The 16,979-nt window shown below is 41.4% G+C and overlaps 1 protein-coding gene across 4 annotated transcripts in view; it reads right to left on the bottom strand.

The window, feature by feature from the left end:
• The window catches only part of setbp1 (SET binding protein 1), a 243,605-nt gene that overhangs the window by 65,333 nt on the left and 161,293 nt on the right, over positions 1 to 16,979 (bottom strand). For all 4 annotated transcript variants that reach the window (XM_048602579.1, XM_048602600.1, XM_048602592.1 and 1 more), the window contains exon 3: positions 10,964 to 14,507. In XM_048602579.1, the coding sequence (XP_048458536.1) occupies positions 10,964 to 14,507 (3,544 nt within the window). The remainder of the gene's footprint in view (positions 1 to 10,963; positions 14,508 to 16,979) is intronic.

The raw sequence follows: 16,979 nt of genomic DNA, 5'->3' as shown, positions 1-16,979 counted from the left end.
GCACATGTTACAGCTGCGAGCCTGATGTAACATAGGGATGTACAGTAACATGTCTATCCCCTTGACAGATCATTTGTGACAACCATGACAGGCAGAGTAGTTTTGTGTCTATGCTAATGAACAAGTTACACCTGATATACCATGAGCACTTAAGCTATGTTGTGGATATCCAAACAGATGCAAAGTGAGTGAACACTGAGAGACCAAATGAGGATCCCGGAGGTGCAGCCTGTCCCTGTATGTAAATTGTCCTGGCAGCAGTATGGCAATGAAAGGTGCTGGTGGGCTCCAAACTGCAGCACTGAACCGTACAACTTGTAAGTGGTTCGGCCAAGTGCCATGATGGAGCAGTGAGGCTGGCTCTTGTTTTCAAGAAAGAGTTAGGTGTCATTCTAAAGGCAAAAGAGATCAAAGGAAATGGGGAGAAAGCAGGAACAAGGGACTGAGTAGGATGATCAGCTGTGACCGTATTGAATGGCAGAGCAGGTTTGAAGAGCTGAATGGTCTACTCCTGCTCCTATTTTCTATGGTACGTCTTCAATACAGAAGTTTATTGGCCAAGGATGCTTGTAGTCGCTGCTCATGCAGTGTACACGGACATGTTGGTGACTGGTGTCCAAGATTCAGCTCCAGAGGAGCAAGTGGCAAGCTGGACTCGCCAAGCAACTGCTCTGATTTTCATGTGGGGATTGAATCCACCTGTTCGGACATGTTGTGACACATCTGGGGAAAAGGTGGGACATTAACCCAGACTTTCTGACCCAAAGGCAGACGCAGGCCAACTATGCCACTAAAGCCTACTTTTGATAGGTTTTAGAAACCTATCTGGTTCACCAATGCCCATTCAGAAGGGAAATCTGCAGTGCCTGCCTGGTTTGGCCTACATGTGACTCTTAACCCACAGTATGTGAGTGACTTTTAACTGCCTCTGATGTGGTGCTGGTGAGCCACTCAGATCGAGGGGCAACTAGGGAGTGGGCAACAAATGTTGGCCCAGCCAGTCATGCCCACATTTCAAAAATTTCATCTTGTTCCAATCTGGTGTGTGAGAAACTGCATATTAATGAAGTGAGATTAAGTAATAATGAGATGTTAAAGTATGCTAATACATGCAAATAAGCATCTCACCACTCTCTGGTGAAAATCTTATCATGCAGTTTAACAGTTGGTTGGAAAACATGTTCTTGCCAAAGCCCATGTCACCAATGCCTGGGAAGATTCTGCCCACTGTTTCTTTCATATTGATTGTTCTTCCTTCATCATTCTCTCTTCATTACCTCGAGTCATGCTGCAGCAAAGCTCTATGCAAGCCACTCTCTGAAATATGCACTATTTGGTATTTCTTAACATATGTAAACTGAAACATCAGAAATCCTTTTCCTCTGGTAAGTACTGAAGTCAACCCAAATCCTGCACACATCTGGCATTACACTTGCATTGTCCACATGGACCACTGAACAGTGATGAGGAACAGAAACTGACTTTTACCTTCCTCCGTCACAGATAGGGTCAGAAAAATCTGCAGCACGCAGAGAAATCCTTTCAAACCATCAGGGCCACACCAGTCAAAAACAATCACCTAATTATTCTGAGTCCTGATGAAGGGTGTAAACCTGAAACATTGACTTTCCAGCTCCTCTGATGCTGCCCGATCTGCTGTGTTCCTCCAGCTCCACACTGTTTTGACTCTGCAGCATCTGCAGGTCTTGCTATCTCCACCTAACTATTCTGTCCCCATTTTCCAGCACTTAGCCCATAGCCTTCGATCACTTGGCATCACAACTGCACATCGAAATAATAAATGATACTAAATGCTAGATGACAAGGCCATAAATCATAGTCACCCTGGGTGAGACTGGCTTAGCAGCACAGATTTGGAATTGAATGTAGGTTTTTGCTGATCTGACTAATTCAGTGTGTAACAGGCATTGAGAGCGCCAATACAGCTGCCAAGTGAGAGGTCAAGTTATTTTTAAAATGGTTATCCAGCCTAAGATATATCCATTCATCCCTCATGCCATCAATAGTTGGGAAAGATAGCTGACATACTTTGCTCTAAATTAGCTGGAGAAAAATGTGCAAATGTGATCTGCAGAAGAAGTTCCATCTAATTTTCCTTCCATGTGTAAACAACATTCATTACACGTCAAAATTAATGCAATGGCTATGAAAAGCTTTAAGATCTTCTGAGGACTTAACAGGTACCATATCGACATGAGCTTTCATTTTGTGAAGTTATTTTTCTGTCAAACATTTGGGCTAGATTTCACAGCCCCTGTTGGCTGTAGTTTTGGTGGGGGAGCATGTAATATATGTTGCGAGGTGACTACCTCCTGGCCAACCCATAGTTTGGTCCCTATAAAACAGGCAGGCTGGCCATGAAATCAGTAACCTGCACACCATTTTTAACCAAAAATGAATGGACAATTGAGCTCTTTTTTAACAATCCAACTAGTCCAAATAGAACGCTGCCTGTACCATAGTGCAATTGGTATCGCAGTGGGGTGGAAACGGAAGGCTGGTTTTTAACCCAATTCATTAACAGGCAGGAAGGAAAGGCGGTTATATGTTCTTCAAAGGTGCTGTGAGTGATTTAGGTTCAACATCCAAGATGTTAGCCCCACTTTGTCCCTTATTGCCTGGCCAAACAAAAACAACTTCTCACACCCCGCACAACCTTGTCACCTTGCCCACTACCTCCCCACTCAAAATGGCAGGACCATCTGTGTCTGGGATCCATCTTCAATGTGGGTCACTTTGCAAGTTCTACTCAGGGAGTGATGGGGCTGTTACAGCTGCCAGCCAATCAGATTGGATGGTAAACTCTCGCTTATGGGACCTCTTCCCCATTGATTGGTAGAAGTCCAGGTCTTACCTCATTAAGCCTGCCAACAGAGGAGCAGCCTTTTTTTTTAAACATTTGTCTGTTTTGCACTAAAATTCGTTCCTGGGACAGGGGAACAGAGACACCTCTATAAAAGGCAGCCTGTGGATCCAGTATCATTAAAATAAGACTTTAGGTGAGGCTAGTCAAGCTGAAACGGTGCTTTCAACTACAGAATGCTCAACTCCAAGCCGACTGACAGATAGCGTGAATACCTGTCTGAGGCTTCTTTTATTTTGACCAAAAATAGTCACTAATGGGAATGAAAGAGTTTCAAATCCTTTATTAATATGGGAGTCTTTGAGACTTTCTGCCTATCAGGCAGACAATCCCATGGCAAAACAGAAGACATTAATCTCCTCAGAAAAATACTAGCAATGACTGCTCATCTCCCCTTCACAATTTCATAACAATTGTCTTTCCATCAAACTCTGACATTCATTGCCTGGGGATCACACAAGATAGTCATCAAGTGGCCATAAACTATTAGCTGCCATCATTTCCCTCCTGAGCTTTGATGGGCTTTTGAAGCTCAGACTGATTTCATTTTCAAATGTCAGCATAGCAAAAATTTTATGACGGGAAAATGCCACTACACAATGAGAGAAAACTCAGGCCAAACAGGTAGTGATGTGTTTGAATTCTCGCGCTATAAATTATTTTCACTGTAAAAATGTAAACAGTTAAAATTGTAAATTAAAATAAAGCATTTTCGAGTATCATTTTCTTTGCAGTAAGTATAATTAACCTGTGAGTTGTAAGACTAAGGTCAAAAAGTCATAATCATGTTATAGTTATGTGTTAAATCATTTTAGAACAAGTACATTTGACTATGACAGCAAGATGATTATACATTTAGAATAACTAACAGTGTTCCCTGAGCTCCGTCTTACACCAACTCACCCAGAATTGCATTGCCAGACCTATCCTATAATATCTCCGACACACTTATCACCAGAATCCTTGGCAATATCTAACTCGGTGCTCAATGCTAGAAAACCTACTTGACAATCTTGATCCTCATCATATAGGTGACGGTATCAGTGGGAATGTAGTTAGCATTCACTGAAAGTATGCAAGGTAGGCAGGCCATGACATCAGATACCAGCACTACCATTTTGGAGCTTAATGAAATGACCAATGCATTCTATCATGTGCATATGGTTGAAGATACGTTAAGCAACAGGGAGGGCCCCCTCCCCACCAATATCAAATAAAGGTACCTTTAGTAGTTTCACCTCAGTTGCTGATTGATTTCTACGAAATGTCGCTATGATTGCACAAGCATCTGGTGCTTTTTACACAGCTTTAAGTTGGAAAGTCCACAGGAGACAATGTGGTAGCTGCTGAAGATACTGGCCCAGACTGGAAGACTTTTGTACAAATCAGCTGGTTGCAAACTAGCTTGCAGTAGTAGCATTCCCCTTCAAATATAGATGACTATAAGAATGAGCAGAGGACACGAAGACACACACCTGCAAGATTATTGAAGAGGAGGGGGGAGGATAAGGAAACAGGATTCAATAGGAGGCTATACCCATCCAGGGGGTTCTCCCACCAAACCTGAACAATGTCCCAAAGATCTGTGTTTTCAATCCTTCCTGGAGCCTGCCAACTGCTACAGCCACAAGGATAACTTTACAAAAGGGTTAGGACCACACTGTAATAGCTGTGACTGCAGCCATGAACTTCCAAGTGTCACACTTGCTTAGCTTAACCTGGAGACTGTAGCAATATCTGCAGTTTGCTGCCCACTGTTGAGTAAAGGACCTCTGTTCAAAGAAAGCTGAATACATTTCATTTTCTCTGGCAGGTCAGAGAGCAGCAGGTTTCAGGGAGCAAGTAACTTCATATAGATCACAGCCTTTTCCAAGCTGTAGGGTGTCACAGACTACACACACATGGTTGACATACAGCACCTGCAAAACAATGTAATTTACTGTGCAATATTGGAGAGATCCTGCTCTCTTGACATCTAGCAACAGGGAACTGTGTAGCTCAATGCCTGGCATCCTGGTGGTAGTTATTTGATGCTTTCAAGCATCATTTGGATTTCAGCCACCACACTAAACCAAAAGGTGGCTATGAATAATTCAGGGCGATCCGTTAATGATGCGGTGAAATATTCTGGTGTGCAACACTTGCAAGTGTGGACAGCATGCAATGAAAGCCAGGCTGCCACATGCCATGATTGAGCAGGTCACAAAGTGAGAAGGAGGATTAGTTATGAACTTGTGTGTTCATGGCGGTACCAATAATGACAACAAATGTTTCCTCCCTGAGATTAAGTATTGGTGGAGGCATCCGACCATACAGGCCGGCAACTGCTGCCTTGGATTGTGTGCCACCTTGCCCTGCAAGACTGAGGGAAAGGTATCAATGTGTGCGGTGCATTCTCCTTGGGTGATGTGGCTGTCATGGTTGAATAGCTAGCAGTGGCTACAATATGTGAGGTGTGGGTACCAGACTTGCAGCAGCACTAACTAAGGGAGAAGTGAATCCATTAAAAGTACAATGTGTCGTGATTGATAGAAGTTTCTGCTAAGCATATGACTGGGGTATGGTGTATCGAACAGTGTCGGAGACTAGGTGTGTAGCTCATGGCTTGGGGTATTTGAAGATTCATACATTATCATTGACCTGTTGTGTGAGGTCACTGAATTTCTTAGTGCACTTCATCCAGATGCTCAGGTACTGACCACTATGGTTATTTACAGCCATTCTCTCCTCTGTGTGTCTGGAAGCTATCTAGACCCCTGTGGACAGAGAAGCTTACTTCCCCCAACTCCAGCCCCACCCCCACTTTGCTTTCTCAGCTAACACCTCCAATACAGCTTTAGTAAAATGCAGAGCTTGTTGGGTGATTCCAGAGTCTTTCTCAGGTTAGAATCAGTTATGGATTGATTTTCAGCAGCTGCTCAAGCCCATGATGCCATTCCTTTTCAGAGGTCTACACTGGTTTCAAATAGTGCACGTTTGTTTTAACTACTGCCAATCTTTTACAGTGTTTGTCCTCTGCTCAGGTGTGCAGTCACCTGACAGCAGTTAGCAGTGCCTATGGGGTACGATGATGCCTACTCAGCATGAAGTTGGCATTCTGCCTGCACCAGGAGTAACAGAAGTGGGTCAAACAGACGTGTGATCCCTACTCCTGTTTTTGGAGCTTATCATTATTAACAGCCATAATATTCATGCCCTGCATTTGTTGCTTTTCTGTTTACATAATCTCTCCTCATAACTTAACAAGTTGAGTCTGATAACATTTTAATCACTTTGCACTTCTTTAAAGGCTTGTTCCCTACTTAATCATTTATGGAATGTGAGTGTACCTTTTCCATAATCCATAATAAATAGGAAAAGGAGTAATCATGTTATAGTTATGTGTTAAATCATTTTAGAACAAGTACATTTGACTATGACAGCAAGACGATTATATATTTAGAATAACTAACAGTGTTTCCTGAGCTCCGTCTTACACCAACTCACCCAGAATTGCATTGCCAGACCTATCCTATAATATCTCCGACACACTTATCACCAGAATCCTTGGCAATATCTAACTGGGTCCTCAATGCTAGAAAACCTACTTGACAATCTTGATCCTCATCATATAGGTGACGGTATCAGTGGGAATGTAGTTAGCATTCACTGAAAATATGCAAGGTAGGCAGGCCACGACATCAGATACCAGCACTGCCATTTTGGAGCTTAATGAAATGACCAATGCATTCTATCATGTGCGTATGGTTGAACATACGTTAAGCAACAGGGAGGGCCCCCTCCCCACCAATATCAAATAAAGGTATCTTTAGTACTTTCACCTCAGTTGCTGATTGATTTCTACGAGATGTCACTATGATTGCACAAGCATCTGGTGCTTTTTATACAGTTTTAAGTTGGAAAGTCCACAGGAGACAATGCGGTAGCTGCTGGAGATATTGGTCCAGACTGGAAAACTTTTGTACAAATCAGCTGGTTCGAAGGTTCGAAGCTATTCGAAGGGTCGAACCTGCTTCACCATTCAAAAGGATCATGACTGATCCGACATTCCACATGTTTTCTTTTCTTTGCTTTCCTTGTAATTGTTGACTCCACTACTGATCAAGAATCTATCTATCTCAGTCTTAAATAAACACAAGGACTCTGCCCCACAGCTCTCTGTGGCAAGGAGATCCAAAGACTCTCAACCCTCAGAGAAGAAATTTCTCCTGATCCCAGTCTTAAATTGGCACCCTTTATTCTGAGACTATGCCCTCTGGTCTGAGATGCTCGAATGAGGGGAACATCCTCCCAGTATTTACCCTGTAAAGTCCCTTAAAAATCCGGTACGTCTTAATGAGATTACCTCTGCATTCTTTTAAATTCCAGTGAGTAGAATCCTAACCTGTATAGCCTTTGCTTATATGATAATCTCTCTATGCCAGGAATCATCCTATTGAACCTCCTCTGAACTGTCTCCAAAGAAATAATATATTTCCTTAAATATGGGGACAAAAACTGCTCACAGGACTCCAAATATGGTCTCATCAGCACTTTGCACATTTGCAATAAGATTTCCCTACTCTTATGCTCCAACCCCTTTGAAATAAGGACCAACATTCGATTAGCTTTCCTGATTACCTGTTGCACTTGTGTGCTAACATTCTGTGTCCCTTGAAGTCCGTTTGTCTTGCAGATTTCGGCACGTTTTCTCCATTTGGATGATACTCGAAGGTGCAGAGCCCAGAACTATGGTTCAAATAGGGCTTTGTATAGCTCGAGAAAAACTTCTTGCCCTTTCTATTCTGGGCCTTTTGATGTAAAGGCTGATAAATTTCCACATGACCATACATTTTAATGATGCATGGATATCTAAATTTCTTTGACCTCCATTATACCTAGCTTTTCACCAGTTAAAAATAATATTTTGGTCCAAAATGGATGAAGTTGAGTTGAAATCCATCTGTCATAGTTATGTACACTCATTTCATCTAACAATTTCTCTTTAGAATTCTAGGCTGCCATCCACACTGTGGACAATGCTACCTCAAGGTTATCAGTGAAATTAAATTATATTGTTCTCTATTATTTTACCCAACAAAGTAAAAAATAAAAAACAGTTGGGACCTCTGCACAGACCCTCTTGAGATATCAGTAGTTACTTCCATTCAATTCAAGTACATACCATTATCACTTTGGCCTATTTTATCTATAAAACAGAGTAGATAAGCAGCATCAGTTCCCACTCATGAAAGGATCGAGAAGTGGAGAGGGAACAAATTTGAAGCAGTTCATCAAAAGAAGCAAAAGCAAGCTAAGAAAAGTCTTGTTCACTCAGTGAGTGGTTAAGGTCTGAAATTCATTGTCTCAGAATGTGGAGCATTGTAAATGGACTTAGACTGTTATCGGCTAAAGTAAAATGTACAAGGTTACAGGGAGGTGGCAGGAGAGTAGCATCAAGTGAATTGCTCATTTAAAGAGCCCGTGCAGACATAATAGGCTGTAACAATCCTGTGATTCGGACAGAACCAACCTCCTAACCTGGTCAATAATTTGCGTTCAATTCCATGAGCTTTACTTCTGCCTGAGAATCTCTTGTGGAATCTTACCCATGGAATCGTAACCTTTGCCTTCTGGCACTTGTATCCATATACAATGTAAACTTGGACAGTCCTTTCTCTCTCTCTCTCTCTACAACTTTAGTTACTACCTCAAAGAAAATCTCAGTTTATTTAGAGCCTTTACATATCCAAATCCGTTCTCTCCATCAGTTCAAATTTCTTTGAGTGCTCAGTCACTCTGTTCTTAATTACAGATTCCAATAATTACTCTACAGCAGATATTAAACTAACAGGTTCATGATTTCCTGGTTGCCTTCTTTCACCTCTCTTGAATACTGGAATTAAATTTGCGATTTTCTAATCTAAAGGGATAATTCCTGAATCAAGAGGGCTTTAGATGATTATGGGCAAAGCAAGCACAATTTCTTCATCTACTTCCCTTAAAACCCTCCTGTTGAAACCATCAAGCCCTCAGAAGTGGCCAGTCTTTCGCACAATTATTTTTACCATATTATTAAAACAACTTTCCTGCTTACTTTAACACTACTGAGTTCCACTTCTTGATTTATTGCTCACTCCCCTGGAATGTCAGGTGTATTATCCTCTTACTCCACTGTGAAGACTGATAGAATGCAATTTATTTAACAAGTCTGCCAGGTACTGTGAAACAAGTCATGTGGTTGTTAATTTCTTAAAAAAAAGATTTACGAAGGAGTTTTTAAAAAATAAGGCTATGGAGCTCAAGTGCAGCTTGGAGTCCACTACTGATTACAGTGGATGCTTGTGGTCATTTAAACTGCTGTGGAATCTATTAAGCACAGGCAAATTCTGTGTTGGAATCACTGCTGACAAAATAGTGATATGCCAATATTCTGTGATTTAATGACTCTTGCCCACTCTACCTTGGCCTTTTGAAGGCATATATCAACCTCTCAAATAAATTATGATATCTCTGATTATTACATACTGAGTGGGCAGAGTATGTTACCAGAGTAGTAACCCAGAGGCCTGGCTAAAGATCTGATGACATGACTTCAAATCCCAATCACTTAAAAATAATTTGGAATAAAAAATCTACTGCTATCAGTAATCATAGTGGTGAAACCATTAGATTGCTGTAAAAAACCATCTGGTTCAGTAATGTCCTTTACAGGAGGAAGTCAACCTAGTTTGTGTGTGTCCAACAATACTACAACTGACTCTTAACTGCCCTCTGAAATAGATGAACAAGTTGCTCAGTTTTCTCAATGGTATTAGAGATAGACAATGAACACTGTTAATGTCAGCAATGCCTTTCTTCCATGAACCAGCCCTTCACACCTATTCCTCCATTGCTTCTCTGCCATAGCACATAATTCCACTGTCAATCAAAAATCAGTCTAATTCAGCCTTTAAGATCTTCAAAGACCTAGACTCCCCTACTCTCTGAGAAAAAGGATTCCAAACATTCATGACCTCTAGAGAGAAGAAATTATTTCTTAAATGGGAAATCTTTCATTTGTAAACTGTGTTTTCACTTCTAGTTTTCCTCATAAGGGGAAACATCCTTCCAACATCTACCATATCAACTCCCGTTGGAATCTCTTATGTTTCAATAATATTACCTTTCATTCTTCCAATATTGACTATACATCCAACCTGCTTAACCTTTCTTCACAACGCAAACTCCTTATTTCAGGAATCAGCCTAGCGAACCTTTTCTGAGCTACTTCCATTGCAAATGTGTCCCTCCTTGAGTAAGGTGACCAAAACTGTACACAGTACTCTAGGTGTGGTCTCATCAATGTCCTGTGGAGTTTTAAGAAGACTTCCCTTATTGTTGTGCTCCATACAGCTCGCAATAATTGACAACATTCTATTGCCTTCCTGTATGTACATTCGTTTCTGTACCTGAAGTTTCTGGCAGATTTTCTAATTTATGTACAAGTGATTTATCAAAAATCAAAATTTCCCCACAAAGAATCACAAATACCAGCCTCTCAGTCATCATGTCCCAAGCATGCTACATCCAGTTTCAGATGGAGCTAAATTTTAAACACTTTGAGATGTCTGAAAGACGACTGTAGAGAAGACTGTATTCTTTTGCCAAGCTAGGAATAGTGATACAATAAAATGTATCCATCACTTCACATATGTTACATGCTGATAACGTACAGATAGGTACAGATCCATCTTAATTCATTGCTTCAAATCATCTGACTGCATGTCTTTATAAGCTCAATATTTTCAATCTCTTTAACGCAATGCAATTCCTAATAATTGTGATTCACACTTTAGTGCATCACATTGGCTGTCAGAATTAGCTACAATGATAAGATAGCAATCTTACTAACAATTTCATAATTTCACTTTAAAGAATAATTTAATTTGAAAACCAGAGTCCTGATTAACATGCTAAGTTGAAGAGAAAGTAACATAATTCTGAACCTCAGATTGCTATTTGGCAGATCATATCACATGGCTTAATGTCTGATCAAAGTTATATTAAAAATCTAAGTTATTGCTTATACATTTTAGACATATTAAAATATACAATTACCTGGTGCTGCAGGGGTATTATATGGACTTTGCCCCCAGTCCTTCCTGTTAGTCCTTAGCACAGGTCCATTCTTCTCCCGATATGATCCAAAACCCTCAAAGTGCCTTTTTCTACTCCCACTTAATTCACTTTCCCGCTTTTCAGTCATGCTACTTGCAGACTGCAAATCCCCATACAGGTCCATGGAGGTCTCCCGTCGTGTACGGGTCTCAGTGCTCGTGAACCTTCTTACACAGGCGTCGATGGATTCACTGACAGGATCATGCTTCTCTGTAGTCCTTGTCCATTGCGGCAAGTCAGAATGGGCCAATTTCGATGAGGCTTCCATGTCAAAGATATTCTTTGATGCTTTTTGCCCTGTTGGCTCAATATACTGCTGCCTCAGTTTCTCCTTAGGTTTTCCTTTGTCAGAACCCAGTGTAACATCTTTGTCACAGCTGTCTAGTTTCTGATGCACTAAAGTTTTAGCAAAATCAGATTTACACCCAAACAGCTCACCGAGGTCTGGTGACCCAATGAGCCGGTCATCTCGATGTTTATGTTTGTGCTTGTGTTTGCGCTTATGAATTCGGCTGCTGGGCATTCCAGGGCCACCACCTCTTTGAGATGTTAACGAAGGCTGTACGGTATTTAAATCCATCCCTATCGAAGGCTGTAAATGCATGGCATGTTTTACCTTGTGTTTGGCAGTGGTTGGCATTTTTAAGTGGGAGCTGGCATGGTACTGGGGTGGAGGCATCGCTGGCCTCATGAAGGGAGTTGATGACCCAAGTGCATGAGACAAGTAAAAAGGAGCTGAATATTGCCCATAATACCCAAGGTTCATCATACCTGCAGCAATAGGCATTGATGTATAAGGCATGCCGTAGGGTGCATAGTAACTCCCGCTGGGTAATGGGTACCCAAAACCCTGTAAGAAAGGCACCTTTGTCATAGTCTCTTGGGCTTTAGGAGGTCTACCACGCCTTTTCTTGGACTTAAGATCAGCTGTCCGGCGTAGATAATGTAACGGATCATAATGAATGTATGGCACAGGGTAATAATGATCAAAGTTGACCCGAAAAATACTAGGATATGGGTTGTCAGCATAAAAAGAGTAGCTTCTGTGAGATATGCGGAATATTTGGAACTTTGCAATTAGTTCTTCTAGATCTGCTATGAACTGCAAGTCATCCCTACTCTGCATCTGCAGGCTTTTTCTCTTCCGTCTATGCTTCTGTTTCTTCATATTTTCATGAATACGGTAATCATCTAAGAGCAGATGTTTCTGTCTGTGACTGTGTTTTCCTTTTGCACCAGGATCCACAACTGCACCTTCGGAGGGATCCAGTGTGCAAAAATCAAAAGAGTATTTGCGGCGTGATTCTGTACTCTTCTCCGCTTGGTCAGAAGTGCTGTTATTGTCTGTTCCAATTCCACTATCGCTAGGTATTGTTTCCTCGCTGTGAGACTCACTGATAGGTGACAATGTAATCTCCTTCAAAGAAGCTGCCTCAGATAAATGAGAAGGAGAGTTTGCCAGAAGCCTTGGTGGAGACAACTTCCAAGTGCTTGCATGCAAGCTTTTTGGGGTTTTTATAGGAAGTGCACTAATTGGCTGAAGGTTTGGCATTGCCTTTGACTCGGATAAGTTGGCCTCACTGCTGACAGGGCTAAGGTTTCCTGTAGGCCCCATGACCTGGCAGGGTGATGTTTGGGCAGCGGCTGGTGACACTGCTCCAGTCAGCTGTGAACCAAAAGGCACAGTCGGATTTTCTGAATGGGCAGAAATTGGCTTCGAATACTTCTCAGCACCTTTGTTTCCATTTTGCTGCAGCTGTACCATGGCTTTTGGTTTTCTTCCTCGTTTTTTGCCAATATAAATAGTCCCTCGCTTGCTAACATTGATCTGTTTCCCTAACTTGCTCTCAAGCACAGATGAGATTGTTGAAACAGCACTGGAGGACTGCACTTTCTTTTTTAGCACTGTGTTATTAGAACAGGACAGAATTTGATTTAAAATATTCTTCCGTTTCATGGTTTTCATTTTATTGATAGTTTTGATTGTTTTCTTATCAAGAACATTTATTTTCCCATCCTTTTTGGGAAATGATGTTTCTTTAGGCTCTAAGGTGACAGAATCCATTGGTATCAGTTTAGCAGGACTTTTTCGTTTCTTTTTCTTACTGCCATTGGGAGACCCACAACCGATGGGGCTAACTGGGCTGGTGGCAGTCCCTTCGTGTATAGTCTCAACTGTAAGTAAAGGCTGCTTCTTTGGTCTTCCCCGTTTCTTCTTCATAGGAGTAATGACTGTCAAACTATCCGTGTTAGAATATAATGGACTAGCAGGAGTTATGGGATAGGCTGAAGGAGGCTCTATAACTGTATTTTCTTGCTGTGCAACACTGTTTTCCTTCAGAAGACTTAAGGTCTTACATTTGGCAGAAATGGTGCTGTTTTTCATTGAATGTTTCGAATGCTTCATTTCTGTGGAGCCTCTTCTGCTTTTGGTGGGATCTACAAATACAGGTGATGCCAATATTGCTGTTGGTTTCCGAACCCGATTCCCACTGTTTGACAGGTCAGCTAATTCACCAGCTCTGCCCACAGCTAGATTGATTTGACTGAGTTCCTTCTGCATACTTTTACCTTGCTGCTTGATGACCTTGCTGCTGACCTGGCCCCGACCATTGCCTACACTATCTCCAGCATTGGGAAAGTTGTTACTTACAGCATTTTTAACACTTGATTCAGCACACGCTGGTTCTGATTGTGCGTTTTTATCCACGATTGCTTTTGATAGCCGCCCTTTTCTTGTTCTGGTGCCAGGAGACACTGTAGTCTGTGGTTTTATTGGGATTCTAATCATGACAGAACTTGAATCCTTTTCCTGACTACTCATTGTATTGGGCCTGCTGGGAGATGCTGTCGATGGTAGTTCTGTGTTCGCACTGAGACCTGCTAAAATCTCTTTCCTGCCTTTTGCAGTTCCATGCAATTCTAAGTCTGTTCCCTTTTGACCATTTTTGTCCCACCCAACAGAATTATTCACTATCTGATTTCGAGAGCACTTTGAGTCTCTTTTGCAGGATTTTCCTGTTCCACTACCACCCAGCTGCTCCGTGGGGTCTGAATACTCTTTGCATTTATCTGTTGATTTTGCTAGGTTACCTGTGGATTCTGGGTGACCAATGGACTGGGACAATTTTGTAGTTACCAGGCGGTTAGCATTAGCAATGGCTAGTCCAGCATTTCCATTTATAAACTGATTCCAGGTACAGCCAGGAACAGGCCTGCTCATTTGTGAATTCGCAAAGTCACAGAATTGATCTGAAATGGAATTTGTGTTAGCTGCGCTCGTTACTTCCCTTCTGGCATCAACATCTGTTGCATTACTCTGGAAAGCAGGGGAGACCCCAGAAGTCGCAGACCATTCAAATTGGAGCTGATTAACTCTCTCCTGGTACTTTGGTTTCACACCATCAGAACTGAAGTCATGTTGTAATCTTGAGGGAATCTCAGTGAATCGCACTTCAGGTTGGCTGTGAGACCTCGATGGACCCTGTCAAAAGACAAAGTAAACTCTTTAGTAAATGTGACCTCTTCCGATGATGAATTACAGAAAGCACTAACATCAGGCTGAGAGGAAGCACAAGCAACATTAACGGACATCAGACATCAACAGAGACGATATGACTAGAGTGTGACCAGCTTCCAAATGTCATCAACATTCAGGGTGGATTTGAACCTTGAATTCATCTTTTGATGCTGGTTACTATGTACAATACATACCTTATTTGATTAAAAAATAACAGTCTGATGAGATGTAGCACAGCAGGTTGATGCAACAACTCAGTGTGTACACAGCACGAGTTAGTGCTGTCAATTCCTCGAAGAGTAAGTTTACAAGCACAGTCATGTCATTATAGAGAAGATGCTTGTACTACCATATTTAGAGGTCAGGACAAAAATTGAAAGGCTAGGACATTCATAGTCACTCTTTCACATTTCCTAATGCATTATCACAAATTGACTTGACTAATGGCCTGCAGGGAGGATGAGGATAGCGGACATTTGGTCAGTCTTCATAGCTATACTTGGCTGACTCCAAAGAAAAAATATACCAAGGAAAGGTGATATTTTATGGTGCCAAAAACATGTCCAAAATAATATAGCACTTCCTATTGTCAAAAATGTTACAAAATTATCGAAAATGATATGTGCTGAATTAATGATATCAAAAATTCTTGGTGCAAGATTAGTATTTAAAATATAAAATTTGACATTGCGAGTGTGCACCCAATTTAACTGCCAATGTGTGCTATTGTTAACACACTAGCTTTGAAAAATGGAGCAACACACAGCGTAATAATACGTTTGCAGAGAATTTATATTGCACCAGCTTATATTGTCGTACGTTAACAGCCTGTCCAGTTTAGGTAGCGTTGAGCTATTTTAAATGTGTAATTAATATTACACATATTGACATATGCAACAAGACTAACTTTGGATTCACCACATCCTACGATGAAGTATCCAATCAAAATACATCATTTTTTACAGTATTTCAAGTTATTAAAATTTATCTAGGTGAGTTTAGGTGCAGTTTAAATAAAAATGAACAAATATATTATTGTCACTATGCACAGAATCTAAATGGTGCAATTATACAAAATGTATAAAAAATGAGGGATAGACTATGGCATTAACTACATGAAAATACAAGACTTCCTTTGAATAAAAAGAAAACATTGGAGGACACTTCAAGGAAACAATGGCCTCCTCTAATGGTTGGAAAGTCAAGGGCACTTCAGCCCAAGAGGCAATGCTGGGCAAGCTAATGGGGCTAAAGGTAGACAAGTCTCCTGGCCCTGATGAGATGCATCCCAGGGTACTAAAAGAGGTGATGGGGGAAATAGCAAATGCCCTAGTAATTATTTACCAAAATTCACTGGACTCTGGGGTGGTTCCCCCAGATTGGAAAACAGCCAATGTGACGCCACTGTTTAAAAAAGCAAGTAGACAAAAAACAGGTAACTATAGGCCAGTTAGCTTAACTTTGGTAGTGAGGAAAATGCTTGAATCTATCATTAAGGAAGAAATAGCAAGACATCTGGACATAAATTGTCCCATTGGGAACACCCAGCATGGGTTCATGAAGAGTAGGTCATGTTTAACTAATTTGGTAGAATTCTTTGAGGACATTACTTGCATGGTGGACAATGGGGAACCTGTGGATGTGGTGTATCTGGATTTCCAGAAGGCATTTGACGAGGTGCCACACCAAAGGCTGCAACATAAGATAAAGTTGCACGGTATTACAGGTAATGTATTGGTATGGATAGAGGATTGGTTGACCAGTAGAAAGCAAACAGTAGGGGTAAATGGGTGTTTTTCTGGTTGGCGGTCAGTGGCTAGTGGTGTGCCTCAGGGATCAGTTTTGGGACTGCAATTGTTTACAATTTACATGGATGATTTGGAGTTGGGGACTAAGTGTGGTGTGTCAAAATTGGCAGATGACACTAAGGTGAGTGGTACAGTAAAGTGTGCAGAAGACACTGAAAGTCTGTAGAGGGATATAGATAGTTTAAGTGAGTGGGCAAAGGTCTGGCAGATGGAGTACAATGTCGATAAGTGTGAGGTCATCCATTTTGGTAAGAATAACAGCAAAATGGACGATGTCTTAAATGGTAAAAAATTGCAGCATGCTGCTGCGCAGAGGGACTTGGGTGTCCTTGTGCATGAATTGCTAAAAGTAGAATTGGAGGTGCAGCAGGTAATGAAAAAGACAAATGGAATTTTGTCTGCCATTGCTCGAGGGATGGAGTTTAAAAACAGGGAGGCTATGCTGCAGCTGTATAGGGTCCTGGTGAGGCCACACCTGGAGTACTGTGTGCAGTTTTAGTCTCCTTACTTGAGAAGAGATATACTAGCACTGGAGGGGGTGCAGAGGAGATTCACTCGGTTGATTCCAGAGTTGAGACGGTTGGATTATGAGGAGAGACTGAGGAGACTGGGATTATACTCATTGGAA

The sequence above is a fragment of the Rhincodon typus genome, chromosome 1 (genome assembly GCF_021869965.1).
Source record: "Rhincodon typus isolate 14 chromosome 1, sRhiTyp1.1, whole genome shotgun sequence".
In the NCBI taxonomy this organism is placed as follows: domain Eukaryota; kingdom Metazoa; phylum Chordata; class Chondrichthyes; order Orectolobiformes; family Rhincodontidae; genus Rhincodon; species Rhincodon typus.
The sequence above is the reverse complement of the archived record's forward strand: the minus strand, read 5'-3'. Positions and strand labels throughout refer to the sequence as shown.